Source organism: Tribolium castaneum, chromosome 1 (assembly GCF_031307605.1).
Source record: "Tribolium castaneum strain GA2 chromosome 1, icTriCast1.1, whole genome shotgun sequence".
Classification (NCBI taxonomy): domain Eukaryota; kingdom Metazoa; phylum Arthropoda; class Insecta; order Coleoptera; family Tenebrionidae; genus Tribolium; species Tribolium castaneum.
This window is the reverse complement of record NC_087394.1, coordinates 20,757,489-20,775,325: the sequence shown is the minus strand read 5'-3', so window position 1 is coordinate 20,775,325 and position 17,837 is coordinate 20,757,489. Positions and strand designations below refer to the sequence as shown.

The 17,837-nt window shown below is 31.8% G+C and overlaps 2 protein-coding genes across 4 annotated transcripts in view; one reads left to right on the top strand and one right to left on the bottom strand.

Moving 5' to 3' along the window:
• The first annotated feature begins 2,806 nt into the window (after nucleotides 1-2,806).
• Nucleotides 2,807-8,343, top strand: tum (tumbleweed). Of its 2 annotated transcripts, none has more exons than XM_064357471.1 (10): nucleotides 2,807-2,966; nucleotides 3,016-3,484; nucleotides 3,535-3,727; nucleotides 3,785-3,942; nucleotides 6,730-6,855; nucleotides 6,903-7,187; nucleotides 7,240-7,637; nucleotides 7,688-7,820; nucleotides 7,872-8,032; nucleotides 8,090-8,343. In XM_064357471.1, the coding sequence occupies exons 2-10, from the start codon at nucleotides 3,038-3,040 to the stop codon at nucleotides 8,142-8,144; spliced, it is 1,956 nt and encodes a 651-aa protein (XP_064213541.1). In that variant the 5' UTR covers nucleotides 2,807-2,966; nucleotides 3,016-3,037; the 3' UTR covers nucleotides 8,145-8,343. The 2 variants fall into 2 exon arrangements, with proteins under 2 accessions (XP_064213541.1, XP_064213536.1); XM_064357466.1 differs by having other exon boundaries at nucleotides 2,808-2,952; nucleotides 2,989-3,484.
• Nucleotides 8,344-11,777: 3,434 nt separating this feature from the next.
• The window catches only part of LOC658383 (uncharacterized protein), a 32,455-nt gene continuing 26,395 nt past the window's right edge, over nucleotides 11,778-17,837 (bottom strand). For both annotated transcript variants that reach the window (XM_015978204.2, XM_064356970.1), the window contains one exon: nucleotides 11,778-12,194. In XM_015978204.2, coding sequence (XP_015833690.1) covers nucleotides 12,073-12,194 — 122 coding nt within the window. In that variant the 3' untranslated portion in view covers nucleotides 11,778-12,072. The remainder of the gene's footprint in view (nucleotides 12,195-17,837) is intronic.

Below are 17,837 nucleotides of genomic sequence, written 5' to 3'. Positions count from 1 at the left end.
GATGACATCACTTTCAATTAACAAGTGCATTACGTTTTCAGAACTTTGCAAAAGTCTGTTCCTCGTAATAATTCAGCGACTTTTCAACTTCCGAATAACTATGAAACTTTTGTCCAATTTTGAATATGTCCGACATAATGTAACAACTAACAAACAATTATCTCGTCCTGAGCTTGGATCACGATTCAAAATTTATTTACGCCCTAAATTCAGTGAACACTTTGAAAATAACCACTATTACATTTTGGCATTTTTGCGATTCTTTTTAAAACAAACACAATTTTGCTTCACAATACTTATCATTTTTATTCTCGTTATTCGATAAGTATTCAGTATTCCTCGTGAATCACACTGTATTTAAAAAAAATCTATACATTATTCGATTTTTTAAATTTTTCTTTTAAGAGGTAAAATACAAGGGCAAGGTGAAAACTTCTTAGCCTACCACAGAATTAACGTTGTTGTCATTAAAATTTTTATGCGGAAGCAAGTCATTATGTGTCATAATAGCATCCCTCAAGTTTCGCCTCAATCTGACAAAAGGTTTTTTTTCTGAGTATTTTTTAAAGTAAATGTGCATGTCTGTTTTGAACAATGGATAAAATGGAGAATTTCGCCGGCATTAAATTCATTGATGTGGAGGGCTTATTGCCAACAAAAATTTATTCAAAGTTGGTGAGAGTTTATAAAAAGTCAACCTCTTCATATTCTACTGTAAAAAATAGTCAGCTAAATTCGAACGTGGTTGCACAGATAAACAGTAACCACGGATGAAAACCTCAAAAAAATGCACAATTTAGTATTCGATGATTGGCGAATGAAAGTGTATGAGATAGCTAACGTTATAGGGATATATGAGAAAAGAGTGCAGTTTATTTTATACCAAGAATTAGATACGAAAAAATTGTGTGCAGAAGGGTGCCGCATGGGTCTAGTGCACCTGGACCCAACGCGCTTTGGCAATGGGAAAATGGAGAGATTTAAAACATAAATTATTAGAACATTCTTCATATTTGCCTGATTTGACTTCCCCAGACTTCCACAAACCATAAATTTAAAAAAAATGTGGTTAGGAAAAAATTGTTACTCGAATGAGTAGGTGATTGATGCTGTAAACTTTTGTAGACCTACCAGAAGGTCAATTCTGGGATGGGATAAAAAAATTAGAAACACATTGCACTAAGTGCGTTGAACTAAATAGAGATTATACAAACAAATACATGCATATTTGAATTAAAAAACGAAGTCTTTCATTGTTACGCCGAGAATTTTTCACCCTGCACTCGTATACTTGATTTATTGCGAGTAAGTATTTATATTTAATATTAATAAATACACTAATATCAATAACTTAAGTACTAATCTTTGCACTATTTTGAATATGTATTATTATGTATCTACCTTTGAAATTTTGATAAATGTGTAATTTCTATGACCTTTTTATGATCTAGACAAAACAAAAGAGCTGCCTTTGAAAAAGTGTACTTAGTTTGTAATTATTAATTTGTTTCACAAGTTGTTACTAATAACCGGCGCACCAACTCAATGCTGTGTGATAGAAAAATGCCTTCATACAAGGTGTCCGTTTTTCGAGCTTCCCTAAGGGGATCTCAATTATTAACATACAATTTAATCTTACATTACATGCTGATTAAAATGAAGAAAAAAGCATTTTTACGATGAGTGCTTTGGAAAAAGTCCAACAATTTTATTTGTAAACAAACTGATTTTGGAAGTTCAGTTGAATTTGAATCTGAATCACATTTTCGTCAAACTTACTTACTTAGAAACTAAACAACTTAATAAGCTTTAGAAGTTTATTTTTCGCAAAATGAAACAACGAGCAGTTATAAAAATTCGGCTCACATATTTTAATAGAACTGTCAAAACCTAGTTTGTTAAGGATGGATTTTACAATCGTCAGATAAATCCCAGATAAGGTATTATACTATAGATACTATGGTTACAATTGTTTCAACAATGTATTTTTTTAAATTTATTCCCAGGATAAAGTCATCCAACGATTGTAAAAACGTTGTTTTTCTAACGCATTCTTTGCAGAAACATCTTTTTTCTAATTTTAATCAGCATGTAAGATTCGATCATACCATGTAAAATGTAATACATCATTGTAATCAGAAACATAAACACTTTTCAAAAATATAAGTGTTAAATATGGCGTTCATAAGAAAAAACAAAGTTTAGTGTTGTAACTCTGACATCAAGAACATCTTGGAAAAGGCGATGCCAGATTTAGATTTGTTTGAAAACTAGGTACCTACAAATTTTTAATTTTTCTTAATAATCTAAAAACTAAAAATGACACATCAAATTATTTTTCAGGTAATTATCCAACACAAAAATACGCAATTTTACCCTAACTTAACCAACTTCCTATCTCAATAACTGAGAGATCCCCATGATGGAGATCGAAACCGACACCTGTGTATTTAAATTTTTTTATTTTAACAAGAAAAATAATGTCAGTTAATGGATTTTAATTAATAATTTTAATAAAAATTTTCATGTTTATTTGCTGCAATTTTATTTGAATACATTTGTTTGGCGGATAACGAATTCGAACTAATGATTCGTATTCTTGCCACGGCAGCGCCACGTGCCGATGATCGTTAGCCGCCCTTGACACTAAACGTTTAATGTTTTGAACACACAAGTTACAAAGACTTTAAAAACAATTTAACGGATAGTATAAGCAAGCTTCAATAAATCTTTAGACTTCATATTTTTGATTTGAAGTATGGCTAGCGCTAGGTATGGATCATTACGCTGCGGTCGGTTAAAGTATGACAGCTGATCGGTGAGCTCCGATTGGTCATTTTCAAAATTGCATTTCTTCAACTGTAACTTCAAAGAACACGAAGCTTTAACTCTCATATTTGTTAGAATTTTAGTGAGTTTCTTGAGGAACATCGAGTGTTTTTGTGCTTTAGACACAGATTAGAGAGGTTAGTTGATCTGTGCTTTAGATGTGTAACAAGTTGAGTTTGAGTTAAGTGTGCAGTGCAACTAAGAAAAAATGTGTGACACTCCTTTTAAAACACCCCTACCGTATCGAACCCCCCGAGCTGACTTGAACCGAGACATGTTTGTGGAAAAAGGAGCCTCCGACAGTGATGAAAGCGTTGCCTCGTGTAATTCTGATAATATGGGTTCTGGATCAGGCCAGTCTTCAAACGGAGACATTTCCCTGGCGGCGCAATTTGATGATTTGATGCGGAGTTATCGCCCCTTTAGAAACAATGAGTTAGAGACTCTCCCAGCGTTTATGGAGTTTGTTGAAGAAGTGAAGTTATTGTATGTTGATTATTTTCAAGCACTGGATGAAATTAACAGGCTGAAAAATGTTCTCGATAATAAAGTAGTGGAATGTAGTGATTTGGAGAATAAGTTACACACAGCTCGGAAAATGATTGATAAGGAAAAGCTAATGGTTAGGACAGCCAGGAAGGAGAGGGATGAATTAGTTAGTGTTTTGTCTCGTTTTGTGGACATTTTATTAAAAATTGTTTTTAGGCTTCACAGATAAACCTTGTCAAAGACCTTCTCTTCAAGGATAAAAATACTACTATCAGGTTTTCGGATGAAATGAGGCAAAAATTTTCATTTTTGCATAATAATAACTGGCAAAGCGAGTGGGATTTGACCAGTGCAAATGGAAATGGTCATCATCCCCAACTTAGCGCTATCAGAGAAGTTAATTCAACTGGTAATTCTAAAAAACATAAAAACTGAACGTAAAATTAATACAATCGTTATGTTTTAGGATCCATGTTGTCAGACTTTAGCTATTCACAGTCAGAAGATGATTTAGATCATTCTCGTCTCTCTGGAGTTGCTTGGAAAAAACACAGGCCAAGCACAGGTGCCTCTGCCGAACCTGCAATTAAAAAAAGACGTTCTTCTGGAAATAAAGTTGTTGAGGTAATAAAGTTTATCCATATTTACACATTTTATTACATTTTTTGGATAAAGGGATTAAAGGGTCGATATAGTTTTTTTCAGGTTGTTTACATTGAACGAAATTTTATTTCTTGTCATTCTCAAAATTAGAGCCTTATTGATTCAGTTTTTTGTCTTTTTTGAGTGTTACTGACAATTCTCTACCTGAGAGCGAAAACAGCAAAAAGTCCAAAATGCTCAATATTCAGGACTAATTTTAAATAAAAGTTTAAGCACTTTTTAAAAATAGAAATTTAATAAAAAAATCACCAAATTTGATTGACAGTGACACGATTTTTGAATTTTAATACATTTTCCAGTCAGAATAAGTACATAATTTTTTTACCAAATTTCGTGGAACAACGTTTCAGACTGTTTAAGCTGAAATTTCAAATTTTTTCACAAAACCGACCCAAAAACCTTTAAATCAGGTTAAAATATCACCGTGAATTGTGTCATATATAATATCGGGTGACTGATATTAAAGATTATGTCAAAAAACAATTATTATTGGCATTCCTGGTTGTTTTGTTATGTCATTTCATGTGACAAATTTGTTACCAGCCTGACGACAAAAATCGCAGTCTTTAATGGTTACTTGGTATAAAAAATTACCAAATAAAATCAGACTGTGTTAGTTCTGTCGTAGCGAGAGTTGAATGTTTACGAATTTGGGTTAAAAATGAGAGTGATTTGCCTTTTTTAAACATTTTAGGTCGTTTTTCATTCAGAAACACTACAATTATTATTTTAAAGATTTGCGTCAAAATTTAACTGAAAAATTGTCGAACTACATCGAAAATGGTGAAATTTTTCCATATTTCAAGCGTTTATACACTTTTTCGAATTATGTATTTAGATTTTTTGCAAGATCTTTTTTCAGAAACGCATTTCTTCAATAATAATTGATAAGTCGGAAAATCAAAATAGAACGTAAATGGTTATTTTTCATTTTTTCGAGAGCTTTAGTTCAAACGTTTTTCCGGCAGAAATATTTTTTTTCAACCATACCGTAATGAACATTTTATTTTTGTTATGTTCTTGACGGAAAGTACCCTTTTACAGGATAGTCTGCTTGATCATTTTTCCCGCACTAGCCCAGTAAAAACGAGCTAATGAAGTTGGAAGTTGAGAGATTTGTTTATAATAAATATTAATTTAATGTACAATTATGTGCAGAAATGCTATATGAAGAATGAGGTATTGCAACTGCAGTCACGTTTTTAACATTCTTAATGACGTTATACGTTCTTTGGGGATCATCACGGTTGCAAAAAAAATATTGTACGCATCACGTCCGAAAAGTGATCTTCTGCTGCTACTCGTAAGCTACCAGAACTCGTCTTCGACTCGTCTTTGTATTAACTTACTCGTCCAGTAAAATCTCACTTTTCGGACTTGATAGGTAAATTACTTTTCCCGAAATCTTGTCAAAAATAAGCCAAAAAAAAAGTACTAGCAGAATTGTATAATTTTTATCTGTTTCATCCGTTTGGGCGCGTGTTTTAACTACAAACTTTAATTATTTGAAAAAAAATTGTGTCGAAAATTGTATTATTTTTGCCCCTTATGAGATAACTGATTCAGATTTTCGCGAGAATTTTCGACATAAGATCCATATTTTGTCTTATCCGAGGTTTTAAACACGCTTTTGAGATTAGGCTAAATTGTGATGAAACGTTACTAACTCAAAAATAATCCGGAAAATAACAAAATTTGGAATGTTAATTTTGTATTTAGCGGACGTTTATAGACGTTTTTAAAGAGTTTTTTGTTATGTAGGTGTAGAGTCTTTGTGTGTTTTAAGCACGTGTTTAAATTGAAAACTTCATTTTGAAATGGAGCATAGGCTTATTAATATTAATATTTTCAATAATATAAAGTCGCCCTGATTCTGTGAGATTATATGGTGATCATAAAATTAGTCTATTATGTGAAATGTAACCGATACCCTATTGAAAAGAAACCCCAGTGGTAAATTATTCTAGCAACTTTTCTAGCAACACCCTTGTCAAAGGGTCCAGGACGGAACTCAAAATAATTTGAGACCGCACAAATTAAATTTGTTTTATATTAAACAATGATAAAATGTTGGCACCTGATAATTTTCATGCTTGCAATCTGGTTTTACAGCAGTAATTATTTTCTTTTCTTAAGTGCTTAAGTGAATTTTGAAAACATTAGGGAAATTATTTGGAGCCGGACCTGGCCGGTGAAAGCAACCAGTCTAGGAGAAGTCAGTTTTTGCAAGGGCGCGTAGGTCTTAATACCTGCACAATAGATGATCCTTAGTAGTGGTAATGAAGTTTATTGTGGTTGTATAATCTTACAAGATCAGGGTTACTATAATAGTATATTATTATATGTGTTTTATAAGACGTTCTCTTGTAGCACGAATGGTTTTGGAGCACGACGAAGGGGTGTTCCAATAGAATGAGTGCCACAATTAAAACTTATAAAACGAGTGCAGTACTATTTTTTCTACTTTCTATTTTTGTTGTTTGTTTTTGTTTAGTTTAACTTATCAAAATCTGTTTAAACTGTTTCCTCTTATTTTTGTTAATTATTCGGGCTTTATGATAAGCGACTTGACCCAGCCACCCAGCCCAGCAATGCCAATACAACTTCTAAAAATTTACTAAAAGGAGTTCACAAGTTCTCTTTGTGAAACTACTTTCAGTTTGTTTGAACAATTTGTGAAACCAAAGTCGAAAAACATATTTTTGTGTTCATTTTTATACTGTTAATATGCTTGTTTTTTGGGATTAGATTGGAGCTGCTGACACCGTTAGAGCAACCACTACTCTAACTCTTAACAAAGATGGTCCTATTACTGCTACGTCTATTATCGAGTCCGTCCCTAAAACTCCGGGAGCCCCAGAATCGGCCCATACGGTTGTATGTTTATATTTGTTTGCGTTTTTCTTAATAAAAAAATTTAGGCCGACTCATACCCCAGTGCCCCTCCAGCAAACCTTGTTTTTGAATCCTGGGCTCGTGAAAGTCCGCGCAAAACTCACCAGAAACTAGCCGGCAAAGAACATTGTTTTCAACAAAAAACTCTTGTAATGCCTGAAACTTGCACATCTTGCGATAAACGAATCCGCTTTGGTAGGAGCGCTTTTAAGTGCAAAGAATGCAAAGCTCTGTGTCATTTGGAATGCAAGAACAATCTTCCTTTGCCATGTATTCCTGTGGTGCATACACCAAATCAACGAAACGGATTGGTATGTTACTAGAAATTAAAAGTAACTCTTGTACTAATGTTAACTTATGAAGGGGGTTATTGGTGATTATACCCCAACAACTCCCCCCATGGTTCCAGCTATTCTTATCCACTGCATAAACGAAATTGAATTAAGAGGGCTCTCAGAAGTTGGCTTATACCGAGTTCCAGGCTCAGAACGTGATGTTAAGGCTTTGAAGGAACGGTTTCTGAAAGGCAAAGGGGCCCCATGTCTTAATCAAGTTGACATTCCTGTGATTTGTGGAACTGTCAAAGACTTTCTCAGGGGTTTACATGAACCAGTCATAACTTACGCCTTGTGGAAAAAATTTGTACAAGCTGTGAATGCTCAGGACCCACTTGACATCCAACCAGCTCTGTATCAAGCCATATCAGAGCTTCCACAACCAAACAGAGACACTCTCGCATATATGATTCTGCATCTTCAGAAGTAAAACAGACAATTACAAGTGGAACAAGTTTAGAAAATTTTATTTTTAGGGTGGCAGAGGCCAAAGAATGCAAAATGAATATCGGTAACCTTGCCAAAATTTTCGGACCGACTTTAGTTGGATACTCGTCCGATAATCCAAACCCGAATAATTTGCTGGATGAAATCGTTCAACATAATATGGTATGTTTTGTTCTATTGCAGGTTCAAGTTTGAGACAAGTAATTTTATTAGGTAATGGAACATTTGCTTAATATCCCATCTGATTACTGGTCTGGTTTTATCAACATCGAGCCGACTTATCAACGTGGAAAATTGCAGCAAACTCCAAGCACTGATTCATTATTGCGTCCTATAGCTCCTAAAGGACTTTTCACACCAGTGAGCGCTAACAGGTTGTTGTCTCATTATAACAAATGCCCCGAAGTTTTCTAATTATTATTATTTTGCAGAAGTTGTGCGAAAAAGAAGCAGAAGTATTTTCCTTCACCCAAGAATTTCCGATAAATTATTACTTATTAATAAGTTTTTTTACATTTTATACTGAAGAAATATTATTTTCTAAACTTTAGCATCTTTTATATGCCTTTTAAATATACCACTGTATATTGTCCAAGTTGATTGGATTGGTTATTTTCAAACTAAGTGGTGTAAAATATTTATGTAAAAACTAATTACGTTAAAATATACCATATTTTGGACTAAATTTGATTATTACTTTGAAGCACCTTTCATTCTTGTTACAAGCAACGAGCGGCTTTTGATAATGGCACCAACAAAAGAAATACGTCGCATAATAATACTAATAATTATAAATACCGGGTGCTCAAAAATCGGCGCACCAACTCAATGGAGTGTGATGGAGAACTGCTTACACATAAAGGTAAAAATAGTAAAAAAATTCTTTATATTAAAGTTATTGATAAATGACGAATTTTAAATAAATGATATGTGGCAACGTTGTCTAACAGTCGTGATCGCAATTGAATTTGATCAACAATAAAAATAAATTATTTTTCAAACGGTTTCCTAGGAAATCATTCCCAGTGTTGGCACATCTGCACATTGTGATTTTTTCGATGAATTCTAATTTTTTTAAATTGAAAAAACTGCTAAAGTCTGTTAGTAAATTTAAAAATAATTATTCATCGTTTTGTTAGGTAACTATTACTTAGTGCGAAACATAAAAACATTAAAAAATAATAAAAACTGAAGAAGTTAACAAAATAAATTTGTCGTTTCAGATTTTTTAAGATATAACTTTAGGAATTTTTTCAAGATTTTTTCGATGATCTACACATGCTTCTCAACAACGTACCACTGAGTTGGTGCGCCAGTTTTTGAGCGCCCTGTATATAATTTACGTTATAATTATAATAAATTAAATAAATATATTATTATTATAATAAATACTAGCAAATATACGAATTATATATAATAATACTAATTAATACCTAATCATATTTACAAAAAAAATATGAAAAAACACTATAGCTTTATGCACTTTAACAAGTTAATTTAATAATTTTCATTTCAAACGCTAAATATCAAAAGAAATCAAAGCTGAGTTAGATGAAGTTCAATTCACCTATTCACGGTAATGATTTTAAACGTAGTTCAAAAGAAGCAGTTTAAAAGTTGGGTAAAATAAAATGTTCTACATTCGGTTCTACGTAACTCATAACATTAACTTATACCCATAAACATAAAAATTAGGGAATGATGGCACTTACCAAATACTAACGAATGGTGAGAACAAAATATAGTAAAAGTTTCTTAGTTTTCGGGATATTGCGTAATAAAAACAATATTAACTTTTAAGTCTGAAATGATACCAATATTATTATTTTTTTTACCAAGTTGATATAACATCTACATCCTTAATTTGAGATTCAATAGTGACAAGGAATAATTTATTCCATCGTAAACGATTATAAAATAGTACTGTATCCACTGTTTACTTCATGGTAAAATGAAATTTTATTATCTAGAAAAATATGTTTTACGTTTGTTGTTTTTCTGTTTTTGGCGTTTTCAATTGTTAGTCAAAATAGCTCACGACGATACAATTCACCATTGTCTTCTCAACCTACTACAGTATACATTGTAATTATTTTTATTTTATTTTATTTTGATTGAGAATAATTATATAAACATCAGAAAATTCAACAATGGAAAAACGTCAAAAACAAAAACAACAGTGGTTGTGAATTGTGTACCATAATTTCTTTAGTCGACAAAATTTCACTTTACCATGAAGTAAACAGTGGATGAAATACCATTTTGTCGTTTACGATGGAATAAAAATAAGTTATATGGCTCTTTTATGATAAAAAATGAGTTGGAAGCAAGAAAAAAAAGGACCGGTTAAAAAGTGAAATGAAATAAACATTAAAACAATATTTTTGAGACAAAAACCCAAATATAAATCGAAGAACTCAAAAAATTGAAAATTTATTGATCTAAATATATATCCCGCCGATTAAGAAAAAATTTTTCTTTTCCCTTATTTTGCGTTTTACTCATTAAGTTATTATTGATCATCACTTTTTTTAATTGCCACTGTCAAATGTCACATTAGCTGTTTCAAAACTATAAAAACGCCAACGTCGCATTTTCTTTCAAAATTAGCTGTTATAAATTATTCATGCACTTCAAAAATATAATAGCTAATGTAATTTATACTTTCAATGGGATATCTAACATTAATAACTAGTATACAGTATATTTTTATTTAAAAAAATAAGTCGGTAAAGTGACATTGGCATTTTATAGTTTTGAAACAACTAATAGACGTGTACCAACATACCAAGCTTCGTCAAAATAATTAAAATCTTGGTATTTCCTCAAATTTAAAAATTTAGTGGTGTAAAATTACACAACAGTATGTTCTAAGAATTTTTATTCACTATTTATTATTATTTGACAAAGGCTGTTATTCTCCAAGTTTATGCGTAAGTAAAAGTAAGTTAAGACTCACCTTGACTGTTATTCGGAAAAATTACTTACCATTCTTTTAAGGAATTTTAGTTTATTTTAAAAGGGCTCTTTTGAAGGGTGCGGACAAAACTTGATTCACATAGTATACAAGAAATTTAATGAATACCCAACCATAAGTAAATTGGTACGACTACGCAACCCAACTTTCATCAAGTAACAATTTCCAACTGAATTTGAGACTATTCGGAAATATTTTATTTTTTTTAACGGTAAAACGGTTCCATCTTCTACGTGCTCATTTCGAAAAACAGAGTGATTCAAAAGTGTCAGACGAACTCTCGTATGGCGATAAGGGATGTTCAGTAAAGCTTAAAAATGAAGTTTGTTTTTTCCAAGCAATTTGATTTTTAATGTTTTATTTTTTTTCCTTAGCAACCGATTTAATTGTTGTTCTTTTGTTTAAAGTGATGTAAAATTTTGTACATTGTCTCATTTGCAAGTTTATTTTAAATATTTGGAACACCATAAGATATTAAATGCTATTTTTTTCACAGATATATGCTTGGTGTTGTAAGATTTGTCGTTTCTGCTAGTAAATTAAAAAAAAATATCGATCTGAGGGGCAAAAAACTCAAATTAAAAATCTCTCTGTGAAGAGGTATATCTCGTAAAAAAAGGTTCATAGGAAATTTTAACCCAGTTTAATGTCCTTCATCTACAAAAGTGATGGTCCGAAACTGGATAACTATTCTAAATTTAAAGTCAAAAAAAAAAAGAATAGAGGTTTAAAGCGACATTTGGCTTGTGGTAGAATACGGAAAAGTAAAGATGAGATTGTATTATCCACAATGACGAATCGCCCTCTCGTTTATGACAGCACGATGAAAGACATAAAATACGTCAACGTCATGGGGAGTGATTAAACAATACACCTGAGGTCACGATTTGGGGCGACATTCTCAACCTTACATAAGAATTGTAGGGATAAACGCTGAGTTAACAATGGGATTCCAGGAAGACGAGCTCAACATTATGGCCTCTGAGACTTTCCGATTTATCATTTGTCTTCTAAGGATAATGACAAGGTAATTCGTTCCAGTTGAGGCTCTTCGACGTGTATAAATGTGTGCCTAAGCGTCAGGGGCAACGCCAATCTGGGTCAATTAACTAACCGTTGATCAAAGAAATAAACGACACAGCTGACACTATAAACTATTTATCTCACAATAAAATATTTGTACACTTACTCGCTATACTTACAAGGTAATACATGAGATTAAAATATGGTAAATTGATCAGTCATTCGTTGTTATTTTACAAAAAATGGCTATTGCATAATTAAGTAAAATGGCTAACATTAATCACTACGGAAATATATCGATTTGTACAATGACAAAACTCATTTAATTGTTTATCAGAGATCACTCTTCGCAGCTTATCGAGCGCAAAAAGCAATAAATAGGACCTAAATAACACTATTAATTAAAAATGTTTATTAATACATCATCCCGGGATGTACAGCATTTCCTCTCTGGAAATACACATTGGGGTTACTACTTAGAGTCGGCTCTAGAGTTGTGTAGACGTTGCCGTCGTCAGGCCGCAAAAACACACCACCTAAAAATAAAACGAAAATTAATTCAAAACAATCACTTGAAAGTAATTTAAAATTATAACCACCACCACCCGTATGTAAAGATTTTTTGCGTCGGTAGCTCGGTAGATTGCGTCCACTTTTTCCTTCATTATTTGAGTCGAAAGCGCTACATTAAATAAATTAGCGTATCATGAAAGCGCTTTTCCGGCCTTACCGGCTAATAGTTTTGAGAAGCGAGCGCCAATTACCATAAAAAACCACCAATTTGTTGTCGAGCAATAAAATGATAAATTATCATGTTGGTCTCAGTATCATTATCAAGTAAATTAAATCCGGTAATTTATTACACTTAACTTAGTAATTGTTTAATTAATAAATTCAGCCATATATGGCCTCAGAATTTCCCTAATGAATTTTAAATTGCCTCTATTGGAATCCAAGTTTACACTTTACTTTGGCCGTAATGAGTTAACAGTACGTTAACGGTTCGGTTTAAATTAATTTCTGTGGATTTTTTTCGACGTGTCGTGTGAGACCTAACACAGAAAGTGGAACAAAACAGCAACATTTTAAAACATTCTCGGAGTAGCTCGGCTACAGAATGGCAGATTATATCCGGTTATTGTGATTAACAAGTCAATAAATGGTAATTTACTTTGATTGAATGCTCTGTCAACAGTAATGTAAGGAAATCGCACCACTAACATTGTTGATATAGCTACAGTTACTTAAATTACCGTCAATTTCTATAATATTCAAAGTGCAGACAGCATTTCAGGTGCTTCACAAACGTTTTGAAATCTCATCTCCCGACGCACTAATTGGATGTCGACGGGGCTCAGCAATCTTAGCAAGGATTCAGAGCTTTGAAATTATCTCAAGAATCATCCAAACTTAATTTTAGTTGCCTACATTTAATTTACGATCGCAATAATCGTAAAATAAAAGGCGGGCTTCTGGTGTTTTTAAGAATTGGAAACATCTCCAGATCGAATGCAGTTTATAAATTCGTAGCTTTTTTTAATTACTTAATTTAGTAATTACATTGGTTTACAAAATTACACTTTTTGTCTGTTGCCGCAACTTTAACAGTTGATTCCATATACTGTTGGAGTGTAGATTTAAAATCCAAATTTGATTTGGCTATCAGTTCGAGTTTCCATTTTAAAGCTTATGAAAAGTGCGGCAAGTGCTAATATGAGTTTGTTATATCTAAGAAACTAGAGCTCGTAGAAAAAATCTATTGTCAGTTTTTAACTGTTTTTTTTAATTAACCTTCAACAATTACTCAACAATAGCAGAAAAATCTGAAGCAATAGAGAAGTAAGTGACTAAAAAAGCTCTGAGTTTTTCTAAATAAACGCGAATATGACTAACACGGGGTGATTCTTCTAAGGCCTACATTACTAAACTTTTCAACTTCTTATATAGCTAGAGCTTTAAAATTTTATATAGGACCCAAATATACCATTCTGAGTTCAACTAAATTATTTTCAAAATGGTTGAGCTTCTGGAACTACAAAAAATTGTTTGAAATGAGTAAAATTTACCTAAGTTGTTGGTACTTATCTGTCACAGTTTTTGACATGTGTCAATTTTTTGGTTAAAAGTATTATTTACAAGGGTTTATCTAATATATCACAGCCCCTGAACCCTTTGCGATAAGTGAATAGTTTTTTTGCATTCGATAACCTGAAGTTTGAATTTTTGAAATTGTCAACTGTCAATACCCATGGCTAGGATTATTTTTTCAAAATGGTTTTCAAAAAACTACTATAACTCAGTTATAGTACTATAACCTTATTTTCTTAACGGCTATCGAAAGAATATCGATATTTATGATGACTTTTATCAATACGTCCAATACTTATCTCTTACAGTTTTTGAAAAATATCACGAAAAACGGATTTTACTTCGGAATTTTCATAGTTAATCAAGCAGACCTTGCAAAATGGTCAACAATTTTCAAACTTTAGATTTTAGCTGGTACATTATCGAATAAGCACTAAAATATAATATTTAATTATAGTTTATTATGACTTAGTGAATTATGTAAAGTAATTCAGTCAGTCTGCCACCGAATCTTAAACTTCTTGAATGAAAATGGTGAACAAATGGGACAATTTTTTTAATTAATAGCACAATTATACCGTATTTTTCCAAAGTTTTCTTGATTAATAGTGAAAACAATGAACCAAAGTTCTGTTTTTTGCGAATATTTCAAAAACTGTAAGAGATAGATATAGAAGATGTTAATAAAAGTCTGCATAAAAATTGATATTCTTTTGATTACCATTGAAAAAACAGCGTCATTCCATATGAAAAAACTGTTTTATAATAATTTTTTAATCACCATTTTCAAAAAAATCATAGTAGTCTTGCATTTTGACATTTGACAATCCTGAAGACATGAGAAGACTCTTTGAACCTTTGCTATCAAATGCAAAAAGACTTATTTCCTTAGTGTAATGGGTTCACGAGCTGTAATATTTTAAATAAACCCCTGCAAATGAAAATTTGTATAAAAAAAATTGACAAACGTCATAAACTATAACCGATAAGTCCTAACAACTAAGGTACAATGGCGCGCAAAAAATTCAGGCACTTTGACACTTTATTGTCAAAAAGGATAGAGAATTACACACGTTTATATCAGCGAAATGTCAAAGGTATCCACAATTTTTTTGTTCGTCACTGTACATTTTACTCAGTTTCAAGAGACGAATTCAAAAATGCAATAAAAATTGTTGGTTACTATTTAAAATTTCAAAGTTGGCGCCAATTTCTCGTAGTTCCGAAAATTCAGCCATTTTGAAAATAATTTAGTTGAACGATTGAATTAGATTGTTTACAAAATCTCAAAGCTTTAGTTACATTAGAAGTTAAAAAGTCTCTAATGAAAGCCCTAAAAGAATCAGCCTGTACGTGTTACTTCTCGAAAAGTAAAGCTGATAGGAAAAGTTTGTTGGTTGGTTTGAAATAAGCATGAAGAACAACAAGAACATCAAAATTTTGAGGTAACAGAGAACTAAATGACAAAATGTTATGTCCTTCTTGAAAGAAATACTGATAGGAAAAATATGTTGGTGGGTTTAAAATCAGCATCAAGAACAACAAAATTTTGAGGTAACAGAGGACTGAATCATAAAATCTTGTATTCTTCTTATAAAAAATGCAAACTTAATCCTATATCTCAAAAATTTTAAAGTTTTGAAATGAGCGTCCAAGAATTATTTAACAACAACAACAAAAATTAAGGCAACAGACATACTTACTGTAAACTAGTGATTATTATCACTTTCGCTTTACAAATGAAAATGACGTACGAGAAAAATATAAAATGTGCAGAGTGAAGTATTCTTTTAAATAGAAAGGTTGTCAATTACAATGGCAAGCCTCTATGGTGCTGTTTGAGGCAGCAAAGCGTCGACCTCCGAAGACTACGCCAGGCACAATCAGTAGTATTTATACACCGATGTTGACTTTTGACGCAAACGACGTCGCATTTACATGTAGGGTTTTTCCTCAAAGCTTGCGGCAAATCAGCCAAATTAGACTATTCATACTAACTCAACAGTTTTGCGCAGATTTAGATTAGGAAAAACGATTTAATTTAACAAACGTTGTTCGCTGATTAGTCACCAGGTATGCTGAAAGCAAAGACGTCGTGCGGGTCAACAGGTCATTTATTCAACCAAAACGCGATGTAAAGACAATTGCCGATGCACAACAATTTACATTCCTGGGAAGGATTAATTTAATTCGCATTAATTTGTACGTTATGCGGGAGAAATTATGGTACACCATTGAACTGATAACATCTATTAAAGATAGCGAAAGTTACCACTATTGTGGTAATTGTCACAAGAGAATTGTATTCTTAACTTTTACTATAACATTGATAGTTATCAGTGAATCACATATCTGACTGGAAAATGCTTATATGACAATAGCTTGTTAACAAAGTAATACTTGTAGAAAGTTGAATACACTTGTTTAAGTGAAATGTAAATAATTTTCTTTGTGACATATGTTTACAACTCACTTCCCTTTCAATGAAACTGACACTTTGTTATTTACATAAAACCTCGCATACAACCAAATGTTTGGAAGTATGTAATACTAATAATTTCAACAATGATGCCTAAAAATCTATAACTGCTTCTACTTATAATAGTTGTTAGGTTTTTTCTCAGGTTTTTAAAACCAGTTGGATTAAAAATAGAAAAGACAAATTGAATCGTTATTAACAAAATAACAGATGATTTGTTTCTTTGCACATCAAAATTAAGAAAACAAATCATTATAAAAATAGGTGAAACACTCTGTACTATAAGATTTTCCCCGTTAAAAACGAGTTATTTACATACAGCGTTGTGCAAAAGTATGAAACGAAGCGTTTTGTGCCTAAACTATGTTCCTTGCGAAAATACAATGTGTTCAAAAATGGTTGTTCATCAAGTCACCTATGAAATTTGAACGTAGTGTGCCGCTTAATTCAAATTGTGAATCCCGTCAAAGTGACGGTTACGTCAAAATAATGCAAAAAGTTTTCGAAACAACAAAGGAAAGAATACACAACAAAAATCACGAAATATAAAACCCACTTCAAGACAAACCCTGCTGAGAAATGCAAAAAAATGACTAAAAACTTAAATCAATGATTTGACACACATGACAGTACTTACTACAAGAGTCATTTGGATAAAGCGGCAATTTGAATTCCATTGGCGACTTGATGGACAACCATTTTTGAACACATTGTACTAATTAATACTTTATAAATGTGATCATTTTTTAAGAGTATTTTTTTCGAAAGTCCTTGTTTTCGAGTTATGCAATTTTTTTTCAAATGGCACTCTACTACAGCGATTTTTTTGGTAAAAGATTATGCTCTAAAAATAACTTCTACTTAAAAGTACTTCTACTTAAAATAAGTGGATATTGAGGTCTTTAAAACACGCGCGATTTTTCCAGCACGACGGCGTAGCCGAAGTTGGAGTTAAACACGCCGCAGCGTGTTTTAAATAAGCAAAATAGATTACTAATAAAAAAAATTATTTTAAAACAGTGTTTTCTTTTTACATAAATTATTAAAATTGCAATCCGAAGTTATTACGAAGATTTTTTGAATTTGGCCGAAACACCTCGTTCTCTCCCACAAACTAATTTTAAATATATGTTTATAGAAAACTTTTGTCTTCAAATTGAATGTCACTTATTTAAATTTGTAACAACAATAACGGAACAACCTATATTTTCCAAAAAATATTTTTGTGATTAAGCATGTAGGTAATTACAATGTACTTATTATTTGAAAATTTGATCGGAATTATAAGGACTATTATACATTACATCTCCGACATAAAATATCTCGTTTCGATATAACGTAGTTTTTAATAAAATTACTAATAAAATAATCATTATTTACAGTTACAGTTATTATTTACGCCAAAAAGTGAAAAATATGTAGATACAACATATCTTAATTTTGTACCATTGCCATCTTTGTACCATCTTTGTCACCAATTTGTCGTTTCATTTTATACATAGTTGTACAATGTGTTTTTAAATGATTCTCATCTAGTTAACTTTGAAATTGGTTTACATGTAAAAAATATTGTGCCGCTCGACTTACATGAATTTGCTGTCAATAAATGTCA

Bases quoted from the DNA above. Each gene is read 5' to 3' on its own strand.
- tum (XM_064357471.1), top strand. From the start codon at position 3,038: ATGTGTGACACTCCTTTTAAAACACCCCTACCGTATCGAACCCCCCGA. The intron at 3,728-3,784 runs GTAATTCTAAAA...GTTATGTTTTAG, and splicing joins CAGAGAAGTTAATTCAACTG to GATCCATGTTGTCAGACTTT. The intron at 7,638-7,687 runs GTAAAACAGACA...TTTTATTTTTAG, and splicing joins ATGATTCTGCATCTTCAGAA to GGTGGCAGAGGCCAAAGAAT.